Source organism: Hylobates moloch, unplaced genomic scaffold (assembly GCF_009828535.3).
Source record: "Hylobates moloch isolate HMO894 unplaced genomic scaffold, HMol_V3 SCAFFOLD_11, whole genome shotgun sequence".
In the NCBI taxonomy this organism is placed as follows: Eukaryota; Metazoa; Chordata; class Mammalia; order Primates; family Hylobatidae; genus Hylobates; species Hylobates moloch.
In genome coordinates this window covers 12,943,023-12,966,086 of record NW_026652286.1, presented here as the reverse complement: position 1 = coordinate 12,966,086, position 23,064 = coordinate 12,943,023, and the positions used below count along the sequence as shown (strand labels likewise).

General features: G+C 34.6%; 1 protein-coding gene across 14 annotated transcripts in view; it reads left to right on the top strand.

Annotated features, from left to right (window-relative positions):
- The window catches only part of PDHX (pyruvate dehydrogenase complex component X), a 204,787-nt gene that overhangs the window by 22,400 nt on the left and 159,323 nt on the right, over positions 1-23,064 (top strand). For all 14 annotated transcript variants that reach the window (XR_009215687.1, XR_009215684.1, XR_009215686.1 and 11 more), the window contains exons 3-5: positions 8,829-8,929; positions 15,629-15,828; positions 18,641-18,739. Coding sequence is in view for 5 of the 14 variants with exons in the window: in XM_058446802.1 (XP_058302785.1) it covers positions 8,829-8,929; positions 15,629-15,828; positions 18,641-18,739 (400 nt within the window). In the remaining 9 variants the exon portion in view is untranslated. The remainder of the gene's footprint in view (positions 1-8,828; positions 8,930-15,628; positions 15,829-18,640; positions 18,740-23,064) is intronic.

Here is a 23,064-nt window from a genome sequence, read left to right as displayed (position 1 = left end):
GGGATTCTTGGGCCACATTTATCTTTCAGACTTCCAGCTCACTGGCAATCTAATAAGTTATTCACACCCGTTAGAATATGAGCAGTAAGGTAAAGAGCCAGGAGACATATGGTCTCATTATTCTGTTCTTTTTTCCTTTTGATTACAATGTGCTATTTTCATGTAGGACAGGCCAGGATATATTTTAAGTCCCTGGAGCATGTTTCCCTGAAGGTTGCTCTTAAAATTCCATGTTCTGCCAACTGAAGGAAAATTTGTTTTTGCCAAAACACAGTAAATAATTGAGAGCAATCTTAATCCTTGGTTCTTAGTGGTTCACTGGCTTCTTTTTGAAGCTCATCACCTTTGTGATTTGTGATCTTTTGAGTATAATTTGCTGCTTTTCATTAACACGTACTGTATACATGAGTATCAATATATGTTTAAGTATGCCTGGTTCTTGGTACATTTATGATAACTTGCTTCATTTTATATTAAAAACAAATTTATATTCTGACACCATACTTTTGATATTTTTTCTCTTATTAACTATTTTTTGTTTGTTTGATTTTTGAGATCTTTTAAAATGCATGGTCACCATAAAACAATGAGTTTAAACCTTTATACGTTAAGAAAATTGATATTTTTCATGAAAAATGATAGTGTTGCATCTAATTATGAATCTAGTTTAGTTCTAAGCAGACTAGATAAGTATTTGAGAACATTCAGTGGACAGCAGTTCAGTCTTAAAAACCATTAAGTTTTTTCAAAAATCTGATTCACAGCTTCTTTTACTAATGCTGTGTGTGTGTATGACATTTTACACCAAGGAGGTAAGGGTGCAAAGAAAAAACTCTGGCCCAGGAATCATGGTTTTTCCTTTGGGGTTCCTCCTCTGCCATGAACTACCTGGGAGTGAGTTGAACTAGATGAAATCTAAGGTATGGAATATCCTGGATTTATAATTCTATGATGACTCATTTTTATTTTCTGTTTTTAAGTAACTGAAATATGCAGTATTATGGCATATAAATTATTTCCATCTTTGTTGAACTCATGAGTCTAAGGAAATGTTTTATAGTGACTATTAGAATACTTCATTTCAGTCTGAGGATTGACGAAAACATTATACATCATAAAATTAGTACAGAAGACACTCTGAAAGTGCTAGGTAACACCCACAATTTCAAAATCTTTTGAAAGGTCAATTGAGCTATCATTCGGCATTTTTATTACAAGTTTTTTATTTGGAGGGGGCATGTGCTTCAGATATTTTCAGTTTAAACTACACCTAGTTTATTTTTTCATCAATTGAACTGTCAAATCTGTTAAAATAATAAAAAGGAAAAAAATTCTTGTTCTCCTTTTGTAAGAGAATATTTGAGGTTATGAAAAACCTTGTTTTTTTTTCTCAAAATATTTGAGATTTTTCTGCTCTGCCATGAAGCACTATGGAACAAAACCAGGCTGAGATAATTCCATCAAACACTTAGCCACACACACAGTGCCTAGAATGTACATAGTAAGCATGCTTAACAGTGGTGCTTGTTGCTGTGGTATTCCTTATGTCATGAGACAAGGGATTTTTTTTGTATTTCAAATAGTTTTTGTCTAATATACTGTTACTGTGTAAAATTCAGAAATAAAACCATTTTGAAGAAAGCCTTATCCTGTATCACTAGATGCCACTAGAGAGTTATATGGGTCTCTGGATTCTACTGTAGAAGACGCTTTGGTTCTATTATTTCTGGGAATATGTATATGTTTGCTAAAATGGAAAATTTTGAAAAGTCCATTTCACAAATAGCTTCCTTTTTTTGGTGTACTATGGTTTTCACAGCTTTATTGAGGTATAATTTACATACCATAACATTTACCTATTTTAAGTATTCAATGATTTTTAGTAAATATATAGAGTTGTGCAGCCATCACCACAATCCAGTTTTAGAACACATTTCTGTCACCCCAAAAAACATCCCTGCTGCCTGATTGCCTTCATTTTTTTCTCCCATCTCTATCCCTAGACAATCTGGATCTGTTTTTTGTCTCTAAAGTTTTGCCTTTTGTCTACATTTCATATAAATAGAAGCATGTAATATTTGGTCTTTTGTGACTAGATTTTTTCAGATTTAGCATGATTAAGTTTCATCCATGTTGTAGCATTTATCAGCGGTTCATTCGTTTTGTTACTAAATTATATTCCATCATTATGCCTTTTTACATTTATTGCTAAATCTTTGTATTATATCAGAATTTTTAAATTAGTGAATGGAATTATAGATTATAGTTTTATTCAGTAGAAGTTTCTGTGGTGATGGAAATGATCTGTGTTGAGCTGTCGAATACAGTAGCTACTAGACTTAATGTAAGAAGCCAGAGGGATGTGTGAGCGGTTGACCTTGTCTAACAGGGCCCTTCTCAAACTACTACTCATGCCTTCACCCCATAGGGCAGGACCTCAACTGGCCTAGCAACCAGGTTGCCTCAGGTCTTTGGCCATGCAATTATCCTTCTTTGTGTGTGTGTGAAGTGAAAAGGGATGACAAACACTGACTAGGGGTCCCTCCTCTAAATTCCCATTCTGCTGTAGGTACTAATTGGATGGGATTGTCATTGCCTGCTTATTGTACTGTTCTTCAATCAGATTAGGAACTTCTTGAAGCAGGTGTCTTATTTTATTACTATTTTTATCATAGTGTCGCACACAGTGTCATTCACATGGGACAGCTAGTAAATACTTGTAGAGTCAACGATTGAATTATTTTTGTCTCTGATTATTGTTGTCATTATGGTTCAACATAGCGCTAAGAAGAGGAATTTTTCTTTAATGTTCATGTTGATCTGATAACCTAATCTTACAGATAAAAACTAGCTCTCTTCCACCACCACCACCACACACATCTTTTACATAAAGACTTTTATTCTTAATTTTTGGCAGAACAAAATTATTTTGTGAAAGCCTCAGGACTTATTCCATTAATAAAATAAACATCACCATTAACTGTGTTTGACCAAGGCTATGCTTAATATCTAGAATTTAAAAAGAGAAAGGGAAGCCTCCGTATACTTCAGTCCTCAGCTCTGGCAGCTGCCCATCGGACAAAGGAACAGGACGATGATGCTGGCCTCGGTGCTGGGGAGCGGCTCCCGGGCGGGCCTCTGCTCTGGCCCCTCCTGGGGCCCGCACTCTTGCTCTGGGCCCGCTCCACTTCCGCCACTGACACGGACCACGAGAAGATGGTGCAGGAACACTCCAGGGCCGCCATCTCTTTCTTCAATCAATCAGCTATGAACCTGACAGCTGAGAAGCCATCTGTCATCTCACGCTGTCCAGGACCCTCTATCCTAGCTGCTCAGTCTTTTCCACTCTTCTCCCCTTTAAAATCTTTGTGGACAGAACCTTCTCTTTTTGTTGTTTTCATACCCAGTGCTTAGTACAGTGCCTTATACATTAATGTTTGTTGAATGATCTGGTAGAAATGACAGAATATGGAATAAATATGTCTTGATTCTGGTAGAAATGACAGAATATGGAAAAAAAACGTATCTTGATTTGGGTAGACATGACAGAATATGGAATAAATGTGTCTTGATTCTAAATGGTTGTATAGCTAACATTTTATTTTTACCTAGAGATGTTGTAAAGTGTTACATAAAGATGTGTGTGAAGCATTAACACTTCCAGCCCCATGACTTAAAAAATACCTATCTATACATTTAAAATTTTCCTGAGAGTCAGATTAAGTAACTTGGTCAAGATCACTAGTAACTGTCAGAGCTTGGAATCAAACTCACATTTGAATTAGGAGAGGTTCCTTGTAACTATTCTGCCAAGGAGTCTTTCTAAGTTATAGCACTAAATTTTTGATCACAGCTGAAACTCAGTAGATTTGGAATATTCATGGCTCATTATTTGCTCTCAGAGTTTTCTTTTGGCATTTACATGATGTTTGATTACTGAAAGATAGAACTTTGGTTTTGTGATGAGTTAGGGGTAATGCTTCCATATGTGATATTACTATGTTTTCAAAACTTTCCTGTGATTTGTTGGTAAAGTTTTCTGTGTTTCTTTTCCCCACCTCCCTCTCTTTGGTCCTCTCCTTTTTTTCCCTCTCTCTCCTCCTGCTTTTCTCTTCTCCCCTCTCCCTTGGCATTCTCATCTAGCTAACATATATGTCTGTGTTATGTGAATAGATATAGGTATAGTTTCTTAAAAAAGAAAAAAGGCTATCTTTTTAAATAATCAGAAGCGTGCTACAAATCAAATGTTAGAACCAAAAGAAATGTAAAGGATAGTCTGATGTATACCTTATGAGGAAATAAGGATTCGTGAAGTTATCATGTTTTTTTCTAAAGCATTTTCATCTAAAATTCATTGGGTAATGGTGCATTGGCCATGAAACCTGAGGAATGGGGATGGGAATGTAAAACATTTAAGTGTCCTGTCCGTATTGTGAAGAAGCTCATAGTCTAGTAAATAGAGGAAATCACAATTTAAAAAAATAATTAGCAGTAATATAACATTTTATATGCAATTTGTGATTTTTAAATAAATTAGACCTACTATAGGAATCTGGAATATGAACAAAATTATGTAGGTCAAGTTACTCAGAGAAAGTTACATAGCTGAAGTCGAATCTGTAGTTCTTAAAGTGTGATTGGAATTTGAATGCTGATGACACAAATGATGATACAGCATCATTTTGTTTTTCTGTGGCTAGAGTCTGTTTTCTAGGCATCTAAGAGGTATTTAATTGCTGGGTTTACTAGTTCTGTAGTTTCTCCCATGATTATAGCAGAAACCTTTGAGGGTGTGCTTTTTTTTCCTTTTGAAGTACAATCTGTTTTAACCACTAAAACATTTAAAGAAGTATGTAAAATGATATAATCTGACACTGTAGCTTTCTCTATGACATACAAAGATCATTTTTGGTCTCTTCCTGCATATCTTACCAGCCTAATCTCTCATCACTTCTCTTGCATACTATTTGCCAGTTCCTCTGAAGTTTCCTGTTCTCTCTGCCTCCAGGGCTATAAGTGTATTACCTTCTACCTGGATCACTGCCTGTTTACAGATTCTCTCCTCCTCACCTCTTCAGGCTCAGATTAGGTGGTCGTTGTATTGTAGGAAGCCTTTTCTCACTTCACAAAAACTGAATTAGATGCCCCTCCTGAACATTCCCAAAGCATCCTGACCTCAACTTATCCTGTTGTATTTTCCAGTTTACTTGTCAATGGATATTAAGCAAGCTTCTTGAGGTCAGGAATCTTAAATCCTTGCTGTTATTACTGTCCACTGCTGTATCCTCAGTGCCTACATATGTATATATATTTTATATATAATATATAAATATATATAATACAAATACATATATATTTTATATATAATATATAAATGTATAATACAAATACGTGTGTGTGTGTGTGTGTGTGTGTATATATGTGTATATATATATATATATATATTTTTTTTTTTTTGAGACAGTTTTTGCTCTTGTTGCCCAGTCTGGAGTGCAATGGCATGATCTTGACTCACTGCAACCCCCTTCTCCCAGGTTCAAGCAATTCTTCTGCCTCAACCTCCCGAGTAGCTGGGACCACAGGTGCCCGCCACCTCTCCTGGCTAATTTTTGTATTTTTAGCAGGGACGGAGTTTCACAATGTTGGCCAGGCTGGTCTCGAACCCCTGGCTCAGGTGATCCACCCACCTCGGCCTCCCAAAGTGATGGGATTACAGGTGTGAGCCACCACGCCTGGCCACCCCAATATATTTTTAATAAATGTTTGTTGACTAGGGACATCTCTTTGTAGTTAGACAAAGGATCTTTTAGGTGACAAATAAATATCATCTAACATATCAATTTATTTTTTAAAATAACTTATATTAGTGTTTCTGAACTATTTAACCTGAAGATACAACTATCAATTTGAACATCTTGGTGCACAATGAAATACTTTCTGTACTGTGAAGGTTCAGAGCATATTAATTTAGTGTTTTAGATTTTCTTTCATATTCTCATATGATGCTTGCCTGTTAATATTGCTATTCCAGCAATTTTTGGTGTGTGAGGAGGTGTATTTATATGTTACATATTTTTTATCCCCTTGTTTTTTATTCTGTTTTTGTGTTAGGGCTATCTCTTGTAAGCTACATTTACCTAGATTTTATTTTCATATCCATTTTGATAATCTCTACTTTTAATGGGTGATTTTAATCCATTTATATTTATTGTGATTACAGATACATGGGGACTTATTTCTACCATTTTTTGTGCATTTTTGTTTTTATCCTCTGCCTTTTCTTTCCATGTGCCTGCCCTCAGTTAGATAATCACCTTAGTTTTTATTTTTCCTCTGTTTTTCTGATGCTGTAGATTATATTTCTGTTTTTAAATTTTAAATTAAATTCTGCCAATAAAGTTTAGTGTTATTCAGTATTTTTCTCCTATTATAGATTGATGCAAAAGTAATTGGGGTTTTTGAAAGTAATGTGGTAAAAATAAAATTACTTTTGCACCAGCTGAATATATCAAAGTTGTTAGCATGCTTTACCATCTAAACATTTCCTTACCTATCTTATTATTTTTTAGAGATTGAGTTTTACACTTTTTAAACCCCCAAACATTACTTTAAAAATACTAGTGGTTAACATTTTAGTAATTTTCATAATAACTTGTTTCTTATATCCCATGGGTTCCATCTGCTTCCACTTTTCTTCTTAATGAACTGCATCTTTTAAGAGCTTTTTAAAGAGATCTTTAATAGGTGGTAAAATTTCCTAGCCTTTATATGTCTAAAGAATACTTCTCTTTCATTCTCAAATGATGGTTTGGCAGCATACAAAATTCTAGACAGTTATTTTTCCTCAGTTTTTTGAAGATATTACTTCATTGTTTTCTGACCTCTATTGCAGCTGCTGAGTAAGTGTACTCTCAGTCTTTCCATTGAGGTAATCTGTTTTTTTTCCCCTTTGATAGATTTTTAAAAGATTATGTTTTTATCGTTGATAGTATGCTGTTTCTTTACATTGTATCTAATATGGATTCATGTTTATATAGTCTAATACTCTTTTTTCTGTTTAATTTTTTATCAAGGTATAACTTGCATAAACTTTAGGCTCAATTAAATTTTATATACATGTATACCCATGTTACCACCACCTAGATCAAGATTTAGAACATTCTTAGCAAGCTACACAGATCTATATGCCCCCTGCTAGTCAGTACACCTATCCTAAACTCATTCAAAACTCTTTGATGATGAGAGTATACATCTCCAGTTCTGGGAAATTCTCAGCCACTGTTTCTTCAGGTATTGCTTCTCCACCAGTGCCTCCAGTATCTTCCCTCTGAACTCCATTAGTAAACATTGCAGCCTCAGTCTTTGTCACTTAACTGCTCTTTTCTGTTTTTTCGTTTTGTTTAGTTTTTTGTTTTTAATGTTTGTATCTTTTTGTCTGCCTGTATGAAATTCTGGGTAGTTCATTAGTGCTACCTTTCAATTTACTTACTCATACCTTCACTATTCCCTGTCTAGAATATATTCTGTTGTTTCTTTTTATTTCAATTACTTAATTTTTCGTTTTTAAGATTTCTAATTAGTTTTTTTATTTCTACCTGATACTATTTTTTTTTAATTTCTTGTTCTTGTGATGGCTCTTTTACTTTCATTTATGTTTTTGGATATCCTTAAGTACTTATTTTACAATCTTTGACAGATTGCACTAAATAAATTGCTTCTGAAAAGAATTTTTGTTACAATTATTGATTTTGTGGCTTGCTTTCTTAGCATTTGATTTCTTCATGTGTCTCAGAACTTTCTTTTGCAATTTACTTTTAAGTGGAAAGTTTACGTTTTAATGTCTTCCCTCCTACGCAGTCCCCCCTCGATCCTTGCCACCATCCAAGGAATTTTGCAATTGATATTGGGGATATTGGCAGATACAGCCCTGGAGCGAGAGGGTGGCTTGACTTTGTTCCTGGTATTGAGGCAGTATTCTGGTCCCCACCTTCCTAGACCAATGGTTGCTGATTAAAATCATAGTCTCAGTCAACAGGTTTTGACTGTGCATTTTATCAGCCTCACGTTATGAGTAGAAGAACCCTGACTTAGCCCTAGCTTCAAATAGTGAATCTGATTTGAGTCCCCTATATCCAACAGACTACTTTTAGTTCCCTTTAATCCCCAAAGGAAACTGTTGTACCTCTTTCCCCCTGTTTACTCCAAACCTGCTCCTAGATCCAGAAGCTAGTAAGCCTGGAACTTCAGGTCTTCCTCCGTATTTTTGAGTTTCCAGATACTTTCTGTTGCAGAGATGTGATCTGTATTTGACTTCAGTTGTGTCTTTGATTGTCTCTTTTTATGCTTTATATGCTTTATTCATTTATACTGTGTGCTGCCAACAGGTTTTTTGAACTTGCCCTAAGATGTGAACCCAAAAGTACTGTTAATTGTAAAACTTTTTTTCAGGGAATATAGTCAAAATGTTTGAAAAAGTAAGGGGGATATGGATTGTGGAATTGATTTGTTCAGAGGTGAATACACATTTGTTGCCGTTGTCTTCAAGGTTGATTCATTTTTACATGCTTAGTAATCTTTGTAATAGCTTTTTTATTATCACAAGTATAATTTATGTCCATTATAGAGCTTTTGGAAATTACAACAAAGCATTCATATACACACACACACAAACACCCACACATAATGAGAATTACATTACTTGTATTTCCACAACCCAGAAATAGTTACGGAATATTTTGGTATTTATTTATGTTTTATTCATATTTACATATATACATAGTAATATTTATATTTTAAAAAAACAAAACAAACCCAGTCTTGTTTTGTAGGTGAAGCAGTGAGTGCTGGAGATGCATTATGTGAAATTGAGACTGACAAAGCTGTGGTTACCTTAGATGCAAGTGATGATGGAATCTTGGCCAAAATCGTGGTAAGTTTTTATTTTAATTGTCTTCAACAGAATGAAGATTTCTTGAGTGGAAAGTTCATTGTAGTAAAATTGCCTTTTATTTTTGCCTCCTTATTTTTAATGTGTATTGTCTACTACATAATACATTTTTAGTTCAAGTGTTTAAAATGTTTTAGAGTTAGGGTCTAATAGCCTATTTTTCTGTATTTTCTAAATTTTCTGTAATGTGTGTTATTTTTATAATGGAATATTAGTTCAAGTGTTTAAAATGTTTTAGAGTTAAGGTCTAATAGCCTATTTTTCTGTATTTTCTAAATTTTCTGTAATGTGTGTTATTTTTATAATGGAATATTAGAGCTTACGTGAAAAGTAAGTGAAATAAAATGCGTAGAGCTACATATGGTAGAAACATGACTATTTAGCATTGTGTGGTATATTCCCTGATTGAGCCAACCAGCATGTTTGTTTCTTAACTTCTAGAACCTTTACTAGGTAGTATGGTGGAGCATCTAAGACTGTGGACTCTGGAATCACCCCGCTGACTGATTCACATTATATCTAAAAAGTTCTGCCAGTTATTAGTTATGTAATGATTAGCAAATTCTTCAACCCCTGTGCCTTTTTCTTCATGTTAAAGTAGAGATGATAATAATACCTACCTCATAGGACAGTAGGGAATATTGAGAGAGTACATATATGCTCATCTCAAGACCTGTTACCCAATTACTCAATAAATGTTACTTTTCCCCTTATTACAATTGTTTCCTCAGCTCTTGGTGACCATTAGTCCCCAAGTCAGTCTGTATGTTTGCCTAATAATTTGTATTGTTTGGTTACAACTGGATAATAAGTATCCATTTGTGCCTCTGGAGTTTGATTTGTACAGATGAGCTGCATGTCTATTAGCAGTCCCTTGTGGATGTGTTTTTAGTTCTGAGCCACCAGCTTACCTCAGCTTTGAGCATAGATATAACACCTTCGTTTGTATATTCTATTCAAAGACTACGCTTCAGAATGCTGTACTCTGACTAGGTGCAAATCTAGAGACAATTTTTTATTTGTTTTTCTTTCTAGAAAATCCTCTTTTCCTTTTTTTTTTTAGCCACTTATGTTGTATTTTTAACTTCTAATATGTCAAACTCCTTTGCTTGTCATCTTTCATATTAGATACTAGATATAACATTCCAGGTTGAAACATGTTGATAATACAGTTAACTTCCTTGTAGGAATATGAATCAAAGGCTAAAATTTCTGTACATTTGTAACTAGGAAAATATAAATATTCATACCAAAAATAGTTTTCTTGACTAATTTATGTAGCATATTGAAACAGATTGCTTGAATTACCATGTAATAAACCCAGCTACATTTTATTATGTGTGCTTTTGGCAAACTGTGTTCTTGGCCCCAATTCTGGATTGTTTGGCTGTGGAAATCTTCCAGAATTGATAGCATTTTTCCACTTAGCTGCTTAGTAATACATTTCAAATTGCTAACCGTGTCAGTGGGTCAGCAGTGCCAATTCATCTGGCCCCTATGCTCTGAAAAAGGTTGGGAGTGGGAGTGCATATAGTTGATAGTGGCTTTGGTGGCACAGCTATTTTCTTGCCAAAGAAAAGACTGTATATTTTAGGCCTTTGTGGCTTTATTATTATTCCACATGCTTTTTGGATAATATTTGGGAGTCTATTCACAACAAGATGTTGCAATTTTATCAGGGACAAACTAGTAAATCTTTTTTTCTTTTGTTTTTTGTTTTTGTTTTTGCGTTTTTTTGAGACGGAGTTTCACTCTTGTTGCCCAGGCTGGACACGATCTTGGCTCACCACAACCTCCGCCTCCTGGGTTCAAATGATTCTCCTGCCTCAGCCTCCCAAGTAGCTGAGATTACAGGCATGTGCCACCACACTCGGCTAATTTTGTATTTTTAGTAGAGACGGGTTTCTCCATGTTGGTCAGGCTGGTCTTGAACTCCTGACTCAAGTAATCTGCCTGCCTTGGCCTCCCAAAGTGCTGGGATTATAGGCGTGAGCCACCATGCCCTGTCAAAACTAGTAAATGTTCATACAAAAATACTTCAGTTATTATACGCTTAAAGATGAGTTCATCAGCTTATTCTTAAAGTTAGTATTTAGCAAATTGAACAGCAGCAGTTTTAAATGATAAACTAATAAAGTAGGATCTTAGGATGACGTATTTGGAGGGTTTATTAGAGGTTCTGTAATTTGGCTTCCAGTGTATTTGGGGTTGCTATGTAATTTGGCACACCAGTAAGGATATTTGGGAGGATGAAAAGGGTATAAGATGTCAAAATTATTTACATTTATGTAATGTTTGCAATGTATTTATTGACTAGCAATATATTTATTGATAGATTTTTATTGATAGACCATTATTCAAAACAATTTTCAAAAGTAGAATTTTTTTCTAAAAAATAACATCCATGGATATTAAAGCAAATTTTTTTAAAAAAATGTTTTTTTAATCATCTGAATACTAAAATTAGCAGAATAATTATTCTCGGTACTATTCACTTTCTTCAGTTGGTTTCTTCACTTTGTCTCACTCAAATACTGTCATTGGTATTTTTCTAAAGAATACATTTTTAAATATTACTGTATTCATTAGATTCCCCTTCCCTACCCTTATTTTTTCATTAAGTTGCCCACAATCCCATTCAGAGTTGCCTTTTAATGGTTTGAAAGTTTATGGTTGAAATTTGAAGTTGTAGAGCCTTCAAATGATTCTTCTGTCTAGACCATGATATTTTTAATTGAGAAAATAGCCTCTCAGAGCTCAGAGCAGATTCTATTAAATGGAAGATATTCTCAACTCTAATTTTTTCATATTGAAATAGTTATGACACGTTGTGAGGAAAGATAGTTTATGTTCCCCATGAATCAAAAGCTAAATTGTTACATCCACTTTATACCTTTTAAACTTGCTTTTTTAAAATACTGGCACCATCTTGAGGTGCTGCATGATAATTTTGATCAGTTGGATATAATTTACAGATTTGATAAATTATTGATTTGGTAGCGATTATATTGGATACCATCTCTGATGTCAGACTACATTTAAATCCTGCCTCTGCTACATACTCGTCTTGTGATCTTGAGCAAGTTACATAACCTCTTTGTGCCTTAATTTTCTCATCTATAAATGGGAATAATGATAGTATTTACCTCAGAAGGTTGTTAGGATTAAGTGAGTTAATGCTGTGCTAGAACAGTGCCTGGCACTTGAAAGCCAGACAACTGTTACTCAAGGGCTTAATGAATGTTTCTTCTTCCCCTCTGTATTTTAGCTTATCATTGATTTGTTTTCATTTTCAGTATTTCTTACGTACTTCCTTATAAACCAAAGTTCATTGTTCATATAAGATTAACAGTATACATTGAAGAATAAAAACAGTTCAAAATTGTATGATGGTTCACACCATGATGGAAAATCATAGTGATGAACCAGATAAGTCAGTCATGTGACTCAGGTCATCTGCACCAACTGCTGCATATGCTGTGTCAGTAGTCACTCGGTAGCTTTCAAACTGCTCTATTTTAAAGAATAGAAGTACTTAAATAATTACTTAATATACTGATTTTAATATCAGAATTAAAACAGACAATATTTACTTGCACCTTTAATGGAATGAGCCCCCTCAATTTCTCTGTTGGACATACTGCTGTAAATGTTTTGCATCTCATATCCCTGTGTACATAGATGAGATTAGGTGAGCTGTTTGTAGCACATTTGCAGGTGATTGATTGGTTAATATGTGAGAATGTCTCTGGTACAGAAGCCTCACACTAGTGACCTGGGCTTGAGGGATAGAATTCAGCCTCTGTCTGAGAATTACGAAGAAATAGTTTGTCACGGACCTTACTACCCATTATTGCATATGTTGATGTTTGTCCTTTAGTGCTGCCAGCCACATGCTAAGCCTTTAGGCATGAATTTCTAACCTATACCAAGAGGACAGTCTCCTGTAGTCTAATCTTGATCCATGTTGAATGTATTGTTTTAAAAAATCCATAATTTGAAGGAAAACACCACAGCAATAACAACAACAATAATAATGCCTTTAACAATAAAAATGAAAACAAGTTACTAGCTATCAGACACTATTCTAAGGGCCTTACATATAACTCATTTATTCCTCATAACAACAATGTGAAATAACTACTGCTATTTGCATATTACAGCTCAGAAAACAAGCATGGTGAGATAAGGAAACTTTACTAAGGTCACGTAACTAGTAAGTGGTGGAGCCAGCGTTGAAACTCAGGAAGTCTGTACACAACTGGGAGGGAAGGCTAATATTTGAAATGATAGACTCAACATTCAATATTTCAGTATTGATGAGCTCTTAGTTGGTAGAGCTATGTGTAAAAACCCTACATTTAATATTAAGAAATCGTTGGCACCAGAGTAAGAGAGGGCTTTGTCAAGTAAGCTGAGTGCATAAGAAAACTCTGGCATTTGAGGTGTCCTTAGCTCCAGATGCTTTGGTAGAGCAGAGTGTATCCATGGAGGTAGCTCAGAGAGGAAACGGAACAGTAACAGAGGCCTGCTTGGTTTCTAAACAGTTTTGCAAAGAGTATTATTTACTTATCTATACTAAGTCTACACCAGTTTTGAGTATTTTCCTACTACAATGTAAGCAAATGCTTACAGGAAATTAGCACACCTCTGAAAGATCTCTGCACCAAAGGAATAGAAAAGGTTGAAGAAATTATCTTAAATTCATATAGAGATTTTAATGACTTTAAATGGAATTATAATCAACTGTATTTTATCTTCTGTTATATATTCAAGTTGTATGGTAGTATATCACTTGTCCTTGTCCATTGTATTTGGGTTTCATGCTTCATGGTGTCACTTTTTTAAATAGAAAAAAATGTGAATAGTTAAAAATAAATTTTATTTGATACTTAGATAATGGTAAAAATTGAAATGATGATAAATGCTGTTTATTGCCTACTTGTGAAGGTGTCAATGTTATGTTGGTAGAGTATATATGGAATCATTTATATGATTTACAGTAAATGAAACAGAAGGTGAGGTATCAGTTTCAGATGTAGTATGGTTGTCCGACTCAGATTTTAGAAATCTATTGATGTTTTTAAAGCAAAACTTTTTTTAATGCTTTACGTTTGACTGATGTTCTTTGTACTTGGATATTGATCCTACTTCTGATTCAGTTTTGAAAGGAATTAACATCAAGTGGACTTCATGTCACTTAATAGTGCTTTTTTGTATACATTTTTAAAGAAAATTAGTCATTTTACTTTGACTTTTGAGTTAGCAATTCACAAGCAGGTAATTAAACACTTTTAGAAGAAAAATATTGGTCTAATAATAATCTTAATTCATCTTTTTGACATAGTAAAGAAAATGAACTCTGCAGAAGCAAAATTTTTTAGTATGTGGCAAACAGCTAAGCAACTAAATTTTTCTTGGATTTCTTAGTATTCTTCCATGGCTTGTAATTCATTAAACATTCCTATTCAGCTTTCTATACTAATTTCATATATATATATATATATATATATATATATGTATGTATTTTGCTTCATCAAAGCATTGCTGCTTTTCTTCCTCATCAGTAATTAGTAAACTTGGCTTCCTAACCCCTTATAACTTATGCCTTATTAATGATAGTGAACATACCAGTAAGCATTGAAATTAGTGTTACTCTGAAATGTCAAACGCATTCTAGAAGTTATGCTTTTCCTTATCATTACTGTATTAGTGGACATCCTGCAGCCTATCATGTTATTGTTCATTAAATATAGCTAATGAACCTTATTTAGAGTAATTGAAAGGGAATAATAGAAGATTGTAAGGGAATGACATTTTCTTCCAGTAGTGAACTTATAAAATATTGTTACCTGAAGGTTTTCTAGGGACTTCTTTTTAGTAAGTAAATTAGAATTAACCCTTTCTTTATAAATTAATGCTGCTGAAATGCTTAAAATATACTTAACTTTTAAAAACATTATCTTTGATTTTATTTGTTTAATTGGCATTATCTGTGAAAAAAATGCTTTATTAACTGAGACACCACTGTGTTTCTGACATAGTTATAAAAAAAGTCATGAGGTTTTATTTTTTTTCAGGTTTTGTAAATAGACATACAGGAAAATAATTAAATATAAAGAAGTAGACTATATTTAACATTAACTGGAATAGTTAACCAGTTCTATCTATACATTAGTATGTTCATCTTTTCAGACTAAGTTTACTGAAAAGATTCTTGCATTAGGTAAATTTTAGTAGATTGGACTAAGTTAAGGGAGTTAATCCCTTCTGAGCTTTTGGAATTCTGAAGCCATTGCATAGAAACTGTCTGGGAAAGACAAATGGTTAAGATATGTAGCCACAGGCTCCTGTTTGGATTTGTATTGACATCAAAAAGAAGATGATAATGATGGATCTTATATGTTTATTTGAAGGCTCTCAGAAAGAGTATACATTCTAGATTTATCCTTTATTTCAAAAGGTAGCATTAGCAAGCGAGAAGAGGAGAATGGTGAAGGAAGGCATAAGTGGGAGAAAGTGGAGAAGGTGACAGGTGGAAGACAGATGCAAACTGTCTTGGAAGCAGCTTTTAGCTCAAATTAAGATGTCTTAAGGGGAGAATTACCCAACAAAAGAACAAACTACTTAATGCAGTCATGGGGTTTTACTTCTCTACAGTTACTTCTTTTTTAAATATAGGTTGAAGAAGGAAGTAAAAATATACGGCTAGGTTCACTAATTGGTTTGATAGTAGAAGAAGGAGAAGATTGGAAACATGTTGAAATTCCCAAAGACGTAGGTCCTCCACCACCAGTTTCAAAACCTTCAGAGCCTTGCCCCTCACCAGAACCACAGATTTCCATCCCTGTCAAGAAGGAACACATGCCCAGGACACTACAGTGAGTATACTTATTCAAAGGATGATGTAAAAAAAATAGTTATGGCAGTTCTTATGGAATTGTAATCATTATCATATTCACACATCGTTGTACATCACGTAGGAAGTTGCTGTTCTCAGCACACTCAGACACGCTAGAGTGTGTTTTTTTTTAACCATCATTGTTCATTCAGTAAATAAATAGTTATTGAATATCTGCTATGTTCCAGGTACTCTAAAAGCCCTGCTTGCACAATGGAAAACCAAACAGTATGTGTCCATGTTGAGGTTAAATTAGGTTTTAGAAGTCTAAAATGGAATTCAGTATACCAAACTTGATACTCTGTTCCCATTTATGGAGTTCTAATTACTGTTACAGGAATTCCAAGCTTGAATGTCTATCTGATATAAAATAGAATTCATGTTTTAACATGCATTCGTTTTCAAACTAGTCTGCATTATGAGTTTCCGGCACAGACTAGAGCTCAATTTTGTCTGTTCTGTAACAAGACAGATAATACACATCATTTCACTTTAGTTTTACATTGCTTTAATAGAAGAACTCTATAAATTCTAACATTTCATTTATTTAGTATTCTATGTAATTATACAACATTACTTTTTATGAGAAAAAGGTCTTCATAAAGTAGACCTCTTCATTCTTAAACATTTTTTTCCTTTAGTTTATCATTGTCAGAAAAGAATCCACAGTGCTTTTTTTAGGGGGAGGGGGCGTGCGGAGGTGGGTGACGGAGTTTTGTTCTCATTGCCCAGGCTGGAGTGCAGTGGTGCAATCTCGGCTTACCGCAACCTCGGTCTCCTGGGTTCAAGCGATTTTCCTGCTTCAGCCTCCTGAGTAGCTGGCATTATAGGCATGCGCCACCATGCCCGGCTAATTTTTTTGTATTTTTGGTAGAGACGGGGTTTCTCCATGTTGGCCAAGATGGTCTCGAACTCCTGACTTCCTGATCCGCCTGCCTCAGCCTCCCAGAGTGTTGGGATTACAGGCGTGAGCCACTGCGCCTGGCCTGCTTTTTGAAATACTGATTTTAAATTCCCAGTGCAAAGTGTTTCTGACTCTGTTGCCTTGACTCCCATTTACTGTCTCCTCTTTCATTTACCCTAAAAATTGGAAGGCAGTCTCACTGATATTTTCTAACTAATGGGCTTCTGCCCTTGCAAAGATAATAATAGTATATACCCTAATTAAGATCAGTCATCATCAGAGACTCGCATGAATCTGAGGCCCCACTGTGTAGGTTAAAAACTTAGTGACCTGTGAACTCTGCATACTGTTGGGCACACAGTGAATGAAAAAAAATTTTTTTGGTTGGTTGGTTACTAATCTTACATAAAAATCTAAAATTTCAGTTTCTCTTGAAAAATCTAAAGATTTAATAACACTGGGCCCATATCAGAGTTATTTAATACTTCCCTGAAATGCAGCAAGTTCCACAGTTGTTTCTGTTTCTTAGCTTTAATTTCTAGACCCAACCTGTTTTAATCTGTACTAATCAGGCTTATTTTCTTTATCTGACTGTGTAGTCATTTGTGTACTACTTTGCTTACAAGAGATATACTGTTAGTCATGTAATCTGAGGTATCCTATATATATCATAAATATATATAATTGTGTGTATATACAATTCAACCTCAGCAAAACAACCCAATTAAAAAACAGGTGAAGAACTGTAATAGTGTTTCTCCCAAGAAGATACATAGATGGCCAGCAGGCACATGAAAAAGATGTTCACCATCACTAACCATTAGGGAAATGAAAATTAAAACCACAGTGAGACACCCCTTCATACCCTTCAGGATGGCTGGTATCAAAACAAACAAACAAAAACCAAACCAGACCCAGAAAGTAACAAGTGTTGGCAAGGACATGGATAATTTGGAACCCTTGTTGTTGCCTAGTGGAAGTGTAAAATGCTGCAGCTACTGTGGAAAACAGTATGGCAGTTTCTTAGAAAATTAAAATTACCATATCATCTAATAGGTCCACTTCCAGATATATATGCAAAATAACTGAAAGCAAAGACTGGAAAGAGATATTTGTACATCTATGTTCATAGCAACGTTATTCACAGTAACAAAATGGTAGAAACAACTCATAAATCCAAAATGCTATGAAATGTGATTCAGCTTTTTAGGAAGGAAATTCTGATAAATGCTGCATGGATAAACCTTGAGAATATTATGCTGAGTAAAATAAGCCAGTCATAAAAAGACAAATACTGTATGATTCTACTTATGTGAGTTACCTAGAGTAGTCAAATTGACAGACAAAGAGAATGGTTACCAGGGGTTGGGAGGAGGGAGAAATGGAGAGTTACTGTTTAATAGATAGAGAGTTTCAATTTGGGAAGATGAAAATTTCTGGAGATAGATGGTGGTGATGGTTGGGCAATAGTGTGATTGTACTAAATGCCACTCAATTGTACACCTAAAAATGCTTAAAATGATAAATTTTAGGTATCATTTGCCACAATACAAAATATATGAAGAAACAATAGAACAAAATATATGAAGAAACAACTGATAGTTGCGATGAGCACCCATGTGAAAGTAATTAGTTGAAATAGCAGCTCTTTCCCCAATGAATATTCTTATTAAAATCATATTTAGAAATAGTAACTAAATTTTTACGAAAGTGTTTAAAGAATAAAATAAACCAAATTGGTACCGATTATTTGACTGTGACCATCTGTGGGAGTCATTTTAGCTTTATTATAAGATTTTTTAAAATTATTTGCGAAACTGTTGACATTTAGATCTATTTGAATCAAGTGTGTTAATTGGTTCTATTAACCTTCATATTTTTTTCTTAGGTTCCGTTTAAGTCCAGCTGCCCGCAATATTCTGGAAAAACACTCACTGGATGCTAGCCAGGGCACAGCCACTGGCCCTCGGGGGATGTTCACTAAAGAGTATGTGTTAGCTTTTTGTAATAACCAATTCCATTATTTATTATGATCATGTTTTTTTGAAAGAAAATAAAAAGAGCTTGTTCAGTCTTAAGATTTAAAAGGAGGTACACTGTTCTTTTGTACTTTTAATTGCTTTTATCATTGTAAATTGTATTTTATGCAAGAGTTGTTTTCTGAATAATTATAGCATTACTGAAGAACAGCTCTAATTTGGTAACTAAGCAAGATCCTTAGAAGTGGTAATAAATGCAGAAAATTAGAGTGCAGAACAGTGAAACTTTATACAGTATTAAATGTATGAAATCATGCAATAACATTTACATTTCTAAAACAAGGAAATATATTTTTAAAAAATTATTTTCATTATCTCTTTGAATTTTATTCACTTGTACTGTTATAAAGCAATTTCCATATACAGTTTGGTCTCTTTTTAGATTTTCTTTTCTATTTCACTGATCCATCTGTCCATGAGTTAGTACCATACTTTTTAGTACCACACTTTTAATTAGACATGTTTTATTGTATGCTTTAAAATCTGATAGCGATAGCTTTGCTCTTTTTTTAAATCAGTTTTCTTAGTTCATTCTTATTTTATTATTCTTCCAAATGAATTTTAAGCCATTCGTCTACCTCCATGGGTAGGAGTAAGGGGTATTTTTATGGGATTGTATCACATTTTAAATTAACTTTGTGAGAACTGACATCGTTATCATGATGGGTCTTTCTATTCCGTAACACTGGTCTTTCCATTAGTTTAAATGTTTGTGTCTTTCAAAACAGATGGCCCCTGTTGTGTTGAAACTTAGTCTAGTAGGGTAGACAGAGATTAATCAAATAGGCTTATAAACTAATGTAAGATTTCAGTAGTGTTATGTGCTACATTTTTATTGGCAGTAATAGTAAATGTTTCAAATTGAGTTTATGTTTTAAAGCAATGTACTCATTCCATGTTTATCTAATATTGATAGGAAATAAAAAATAATATTGGCCAAAATTTTTATAAGTCGAGAGAGAGCAATGGTTATTAAATTATAATAGGCAGTGTTGGGCCAGGCAACGTTTTCTTTTTTCCACTGGGTTATTTTACTCTTCATGAAAGCATTGGCTTACTGTTGGGTGTTTATTTTATTGAAAACAGTATATAGCTTTAATTCTTAGATATCCTCATTTATCTGTATTACACTCTTACTAATTTGTTAACTGAATGTATGTGGTTCTATCACACACATACCGTGAAGTTCGTGCCACACTGCATGAGTTGGAAATCAGCTGTCCTGAGAGCTGACTGAAAGGCAACATCCCAGACCATGGGATTTTTAGTTAAAGGACTTAAAAGTTCCACTTAGCTGTAAAAAATTAAAATTAAGAACCTTGGTTGCCAGTTAATCCCAGTTTTTTCCCCACACCAATCCTGATTTGTGTCTACTATTGGTATCTTAATCTTGTTAGTCTCTACCAGTCTGTGCCCTAGTAGCACTCTCTGTAAAAATGGGAGAAAGCAACTATTTTTATAACAAAGTAGATTTGCCTTGCTCATAATTCTGAGGATTAGGAAGAAGAGTCTGTATTTAATTCATTAATCTTTGAGGATTTGGTGAAATGTAAAATAATGATTGCTGCACCTTAGGGGGATCAGTTCTGCAAATTTGTGTAAGATAAACTGGAGCAGAAAAAGATGAGATAAGGAGATAAATTAATAGGCTCCTAAAGTAATCCAGGTAAGAGATAATGAATACTTGAATGTGGTTAGAAGACCTAAAAGGGAGATTCCGGATATAGACAACATTGTAAGGATAGAGTCCAGAAGCCTTTGCAGATTAAATGTGGCATGTAGGCCAGAATAGCAACAAGTAAAGGAATGAACTTGGATCTGGTCTAGGTGATAATAGTTTTGTCTCTAGAAATAGAAATAATGGATTCGAGAAGCATTTGTTTTGGTGGAGTTAGTAATGTTTGAAGCTTATTATCAGGACTTAGAAGCCATGTAGATATTGGGATCAATGAGATGAAGATGTATCTCAGGAGATAGTTTGGGATTAGAGAGGTAGATTTGGTAGATAATAAAGCAGTCGTTGTAATTGAGATCATCAATAGGGAAACTAGAGGTTAAAATCCTTGAGTTGGAGGATACCTGGGAAATGTGGGAAAAGTCAAGGATGGTAGGACCTAAGAAAAGCCTCTTAAATTTGGTGATGTGGTGTTCAGTAGTGTGACAGCAGTAAAATAAAGAAATAAAGCTTCCTTCTCTTTCCATGTGTGCTTAATACATATATGATGACAAATATCTTTTTTTTAAACCTGAGTGGAAAGTTATAATATTAATGAAACATTTCTTAAGAAAAAAATGGTATTATCTCCTGAATACCATAAGGAAGCAGTATTAAAGAGTTAGGCTTTTAGTATTAATGCCATCTTTTCTACCCTGTTACCCTTTTCTCTTCCCTGCCTTTATCCCTTAACTCTCCACGAGAAAGGCATTAACCTTTGGTCTTCAAAATAAGAACTAGTACAAAAGATTTCATGAGAAAAATGGATCCTGAAAGCATATATTATTGAGGATTTTTGCTTTTCTATACTGCTAAAAATGCCTGCATTTTAAGTTTATCATTAAGGTGAGCTTTGGAAAAAATTTTAGCTTAATGTCATCTTCTGCTATGGTTGAAAAATTGCAGGTTTTGGCATAGCTGTCCCCAAAATATGTTAGCACACTTTTTTATTTTTTAATGTTTTGAATTTTTTTTTTTCTTTAAGAGAGAGACAGGCTCTCACTCTGTCACCCAGGTTGGGGTGCCGTGGTGTATTCAGAGCTCACTGCAGCTTTGAACTCCTAGGCTGAAGTGGTCCTATCACCTCAACCTCCCAAATAGTTGGGACTACAGGTGTGCCACCATGCCTGGCTAAATTTTTAAAACAGTTTTGTAGGGACAGTTTCTCACTAGGTTACCCAGGCTGGTCTCAAGCTCTTGGCCTCAGGTGATCCTCCCACCTCAGCCTCTCGAAGTGCTGGGAATGCAGACGTGAGCCACTGTGCCCAGCCAACCCACATTCTTGACACGGTGAGGACATCCTCCATACCATGTCCACTAAAAGTGTGAGTAGAAAAATCAGTTCCAAATGCTGAAGGAAATGCCTTCAGCCCACTGTATTTGTGAAGAAAATCTTAGGTATCAGGGCTGCTATTTTAATTTTGCCTTAAAACAAGCATTGCTTAGAATACATGTTGTACCAAAGCATATAGACTTGACTTTGCTTGTACATGTGACTGTTTTAAGAAAGCAGTGTCAAGGCCACAATTAGAAGCAGAACACATTTAGGTTCTTTGCCTGCAGCCCCAATGTCTTTGGTACATCTGTGTCTTAAATCATAGTTGTAGTAATATTTGTATTCATCACACGGCATCAAAAATCAGGTAAGTATGACAGGCAAGTGCCTAGTGTGTTTTAGTGGTATTTTCAAAATAAATTCATGTCACACCCAAATGAATTGCTCTCTCAGGGAACCCAGTAGAGAAGATTCTAGCTGAGTTAACTTCCAGAGCATCCTCTGCCTATCTGCCTATTTCTGCCAGTGGCCAGAATGAATTTGTGTGGTGTATTTTTCTCCTAATTTTTATAGCTTTTAATGTCTACCTAATGCTCCAAGTTTAGTCTGATTATTTAATGTGCAGAAATCATTAAAACCATTTTCTGCCTCACAAAAAACTAAATCATTGGCTGTTACTAAACAATAATTAAGATCTATACTTCACAGGCATGTAAGTATAAAATCAGCAATAAAAAGGCCAGGTGCAGTGACTCACACCTGTAATCCCAGTGCTTTGGGAGGCCAAGGCTGGTGAATCACTTGAGGCCAGGAGTTCGAGACCAGTCTGGCCGACATGGTAAAAGCCCATCTCTACTAAAAATATAAAAATTAGCCAGGCGTGGTGGTGCACACCTGTAATCCCAGCTACTCGGGAGGCTGAGGCATGAGAATCTCTTGAACCCAGGAGGCGGTGGTTGCAGTGAGCTGAAATCGTGCCACTGCACTCCAGCCTGGGTGACAGTGAGACTGTTTAAAAAATAAAAAAATAAAAAATAAAATCAGCAGTACAAGTTTTTGTGAGCAAGAAGAAGCAATTTTCTTCTTGCTTCTTTATGATTAACCTACCCAAGAACCTTAATTACTACAGAGATAAAACTAAACTGCTTTTTAAAAAATAAAGTAGCAGTAATAGTTATGCTAAATATGTAATATTAGCATAACTATTAGCATAACTAATATTAGCGATTAGCATAACTATTATTAGCATAACTTAGCATAACTAAATATTACATATTACTAAA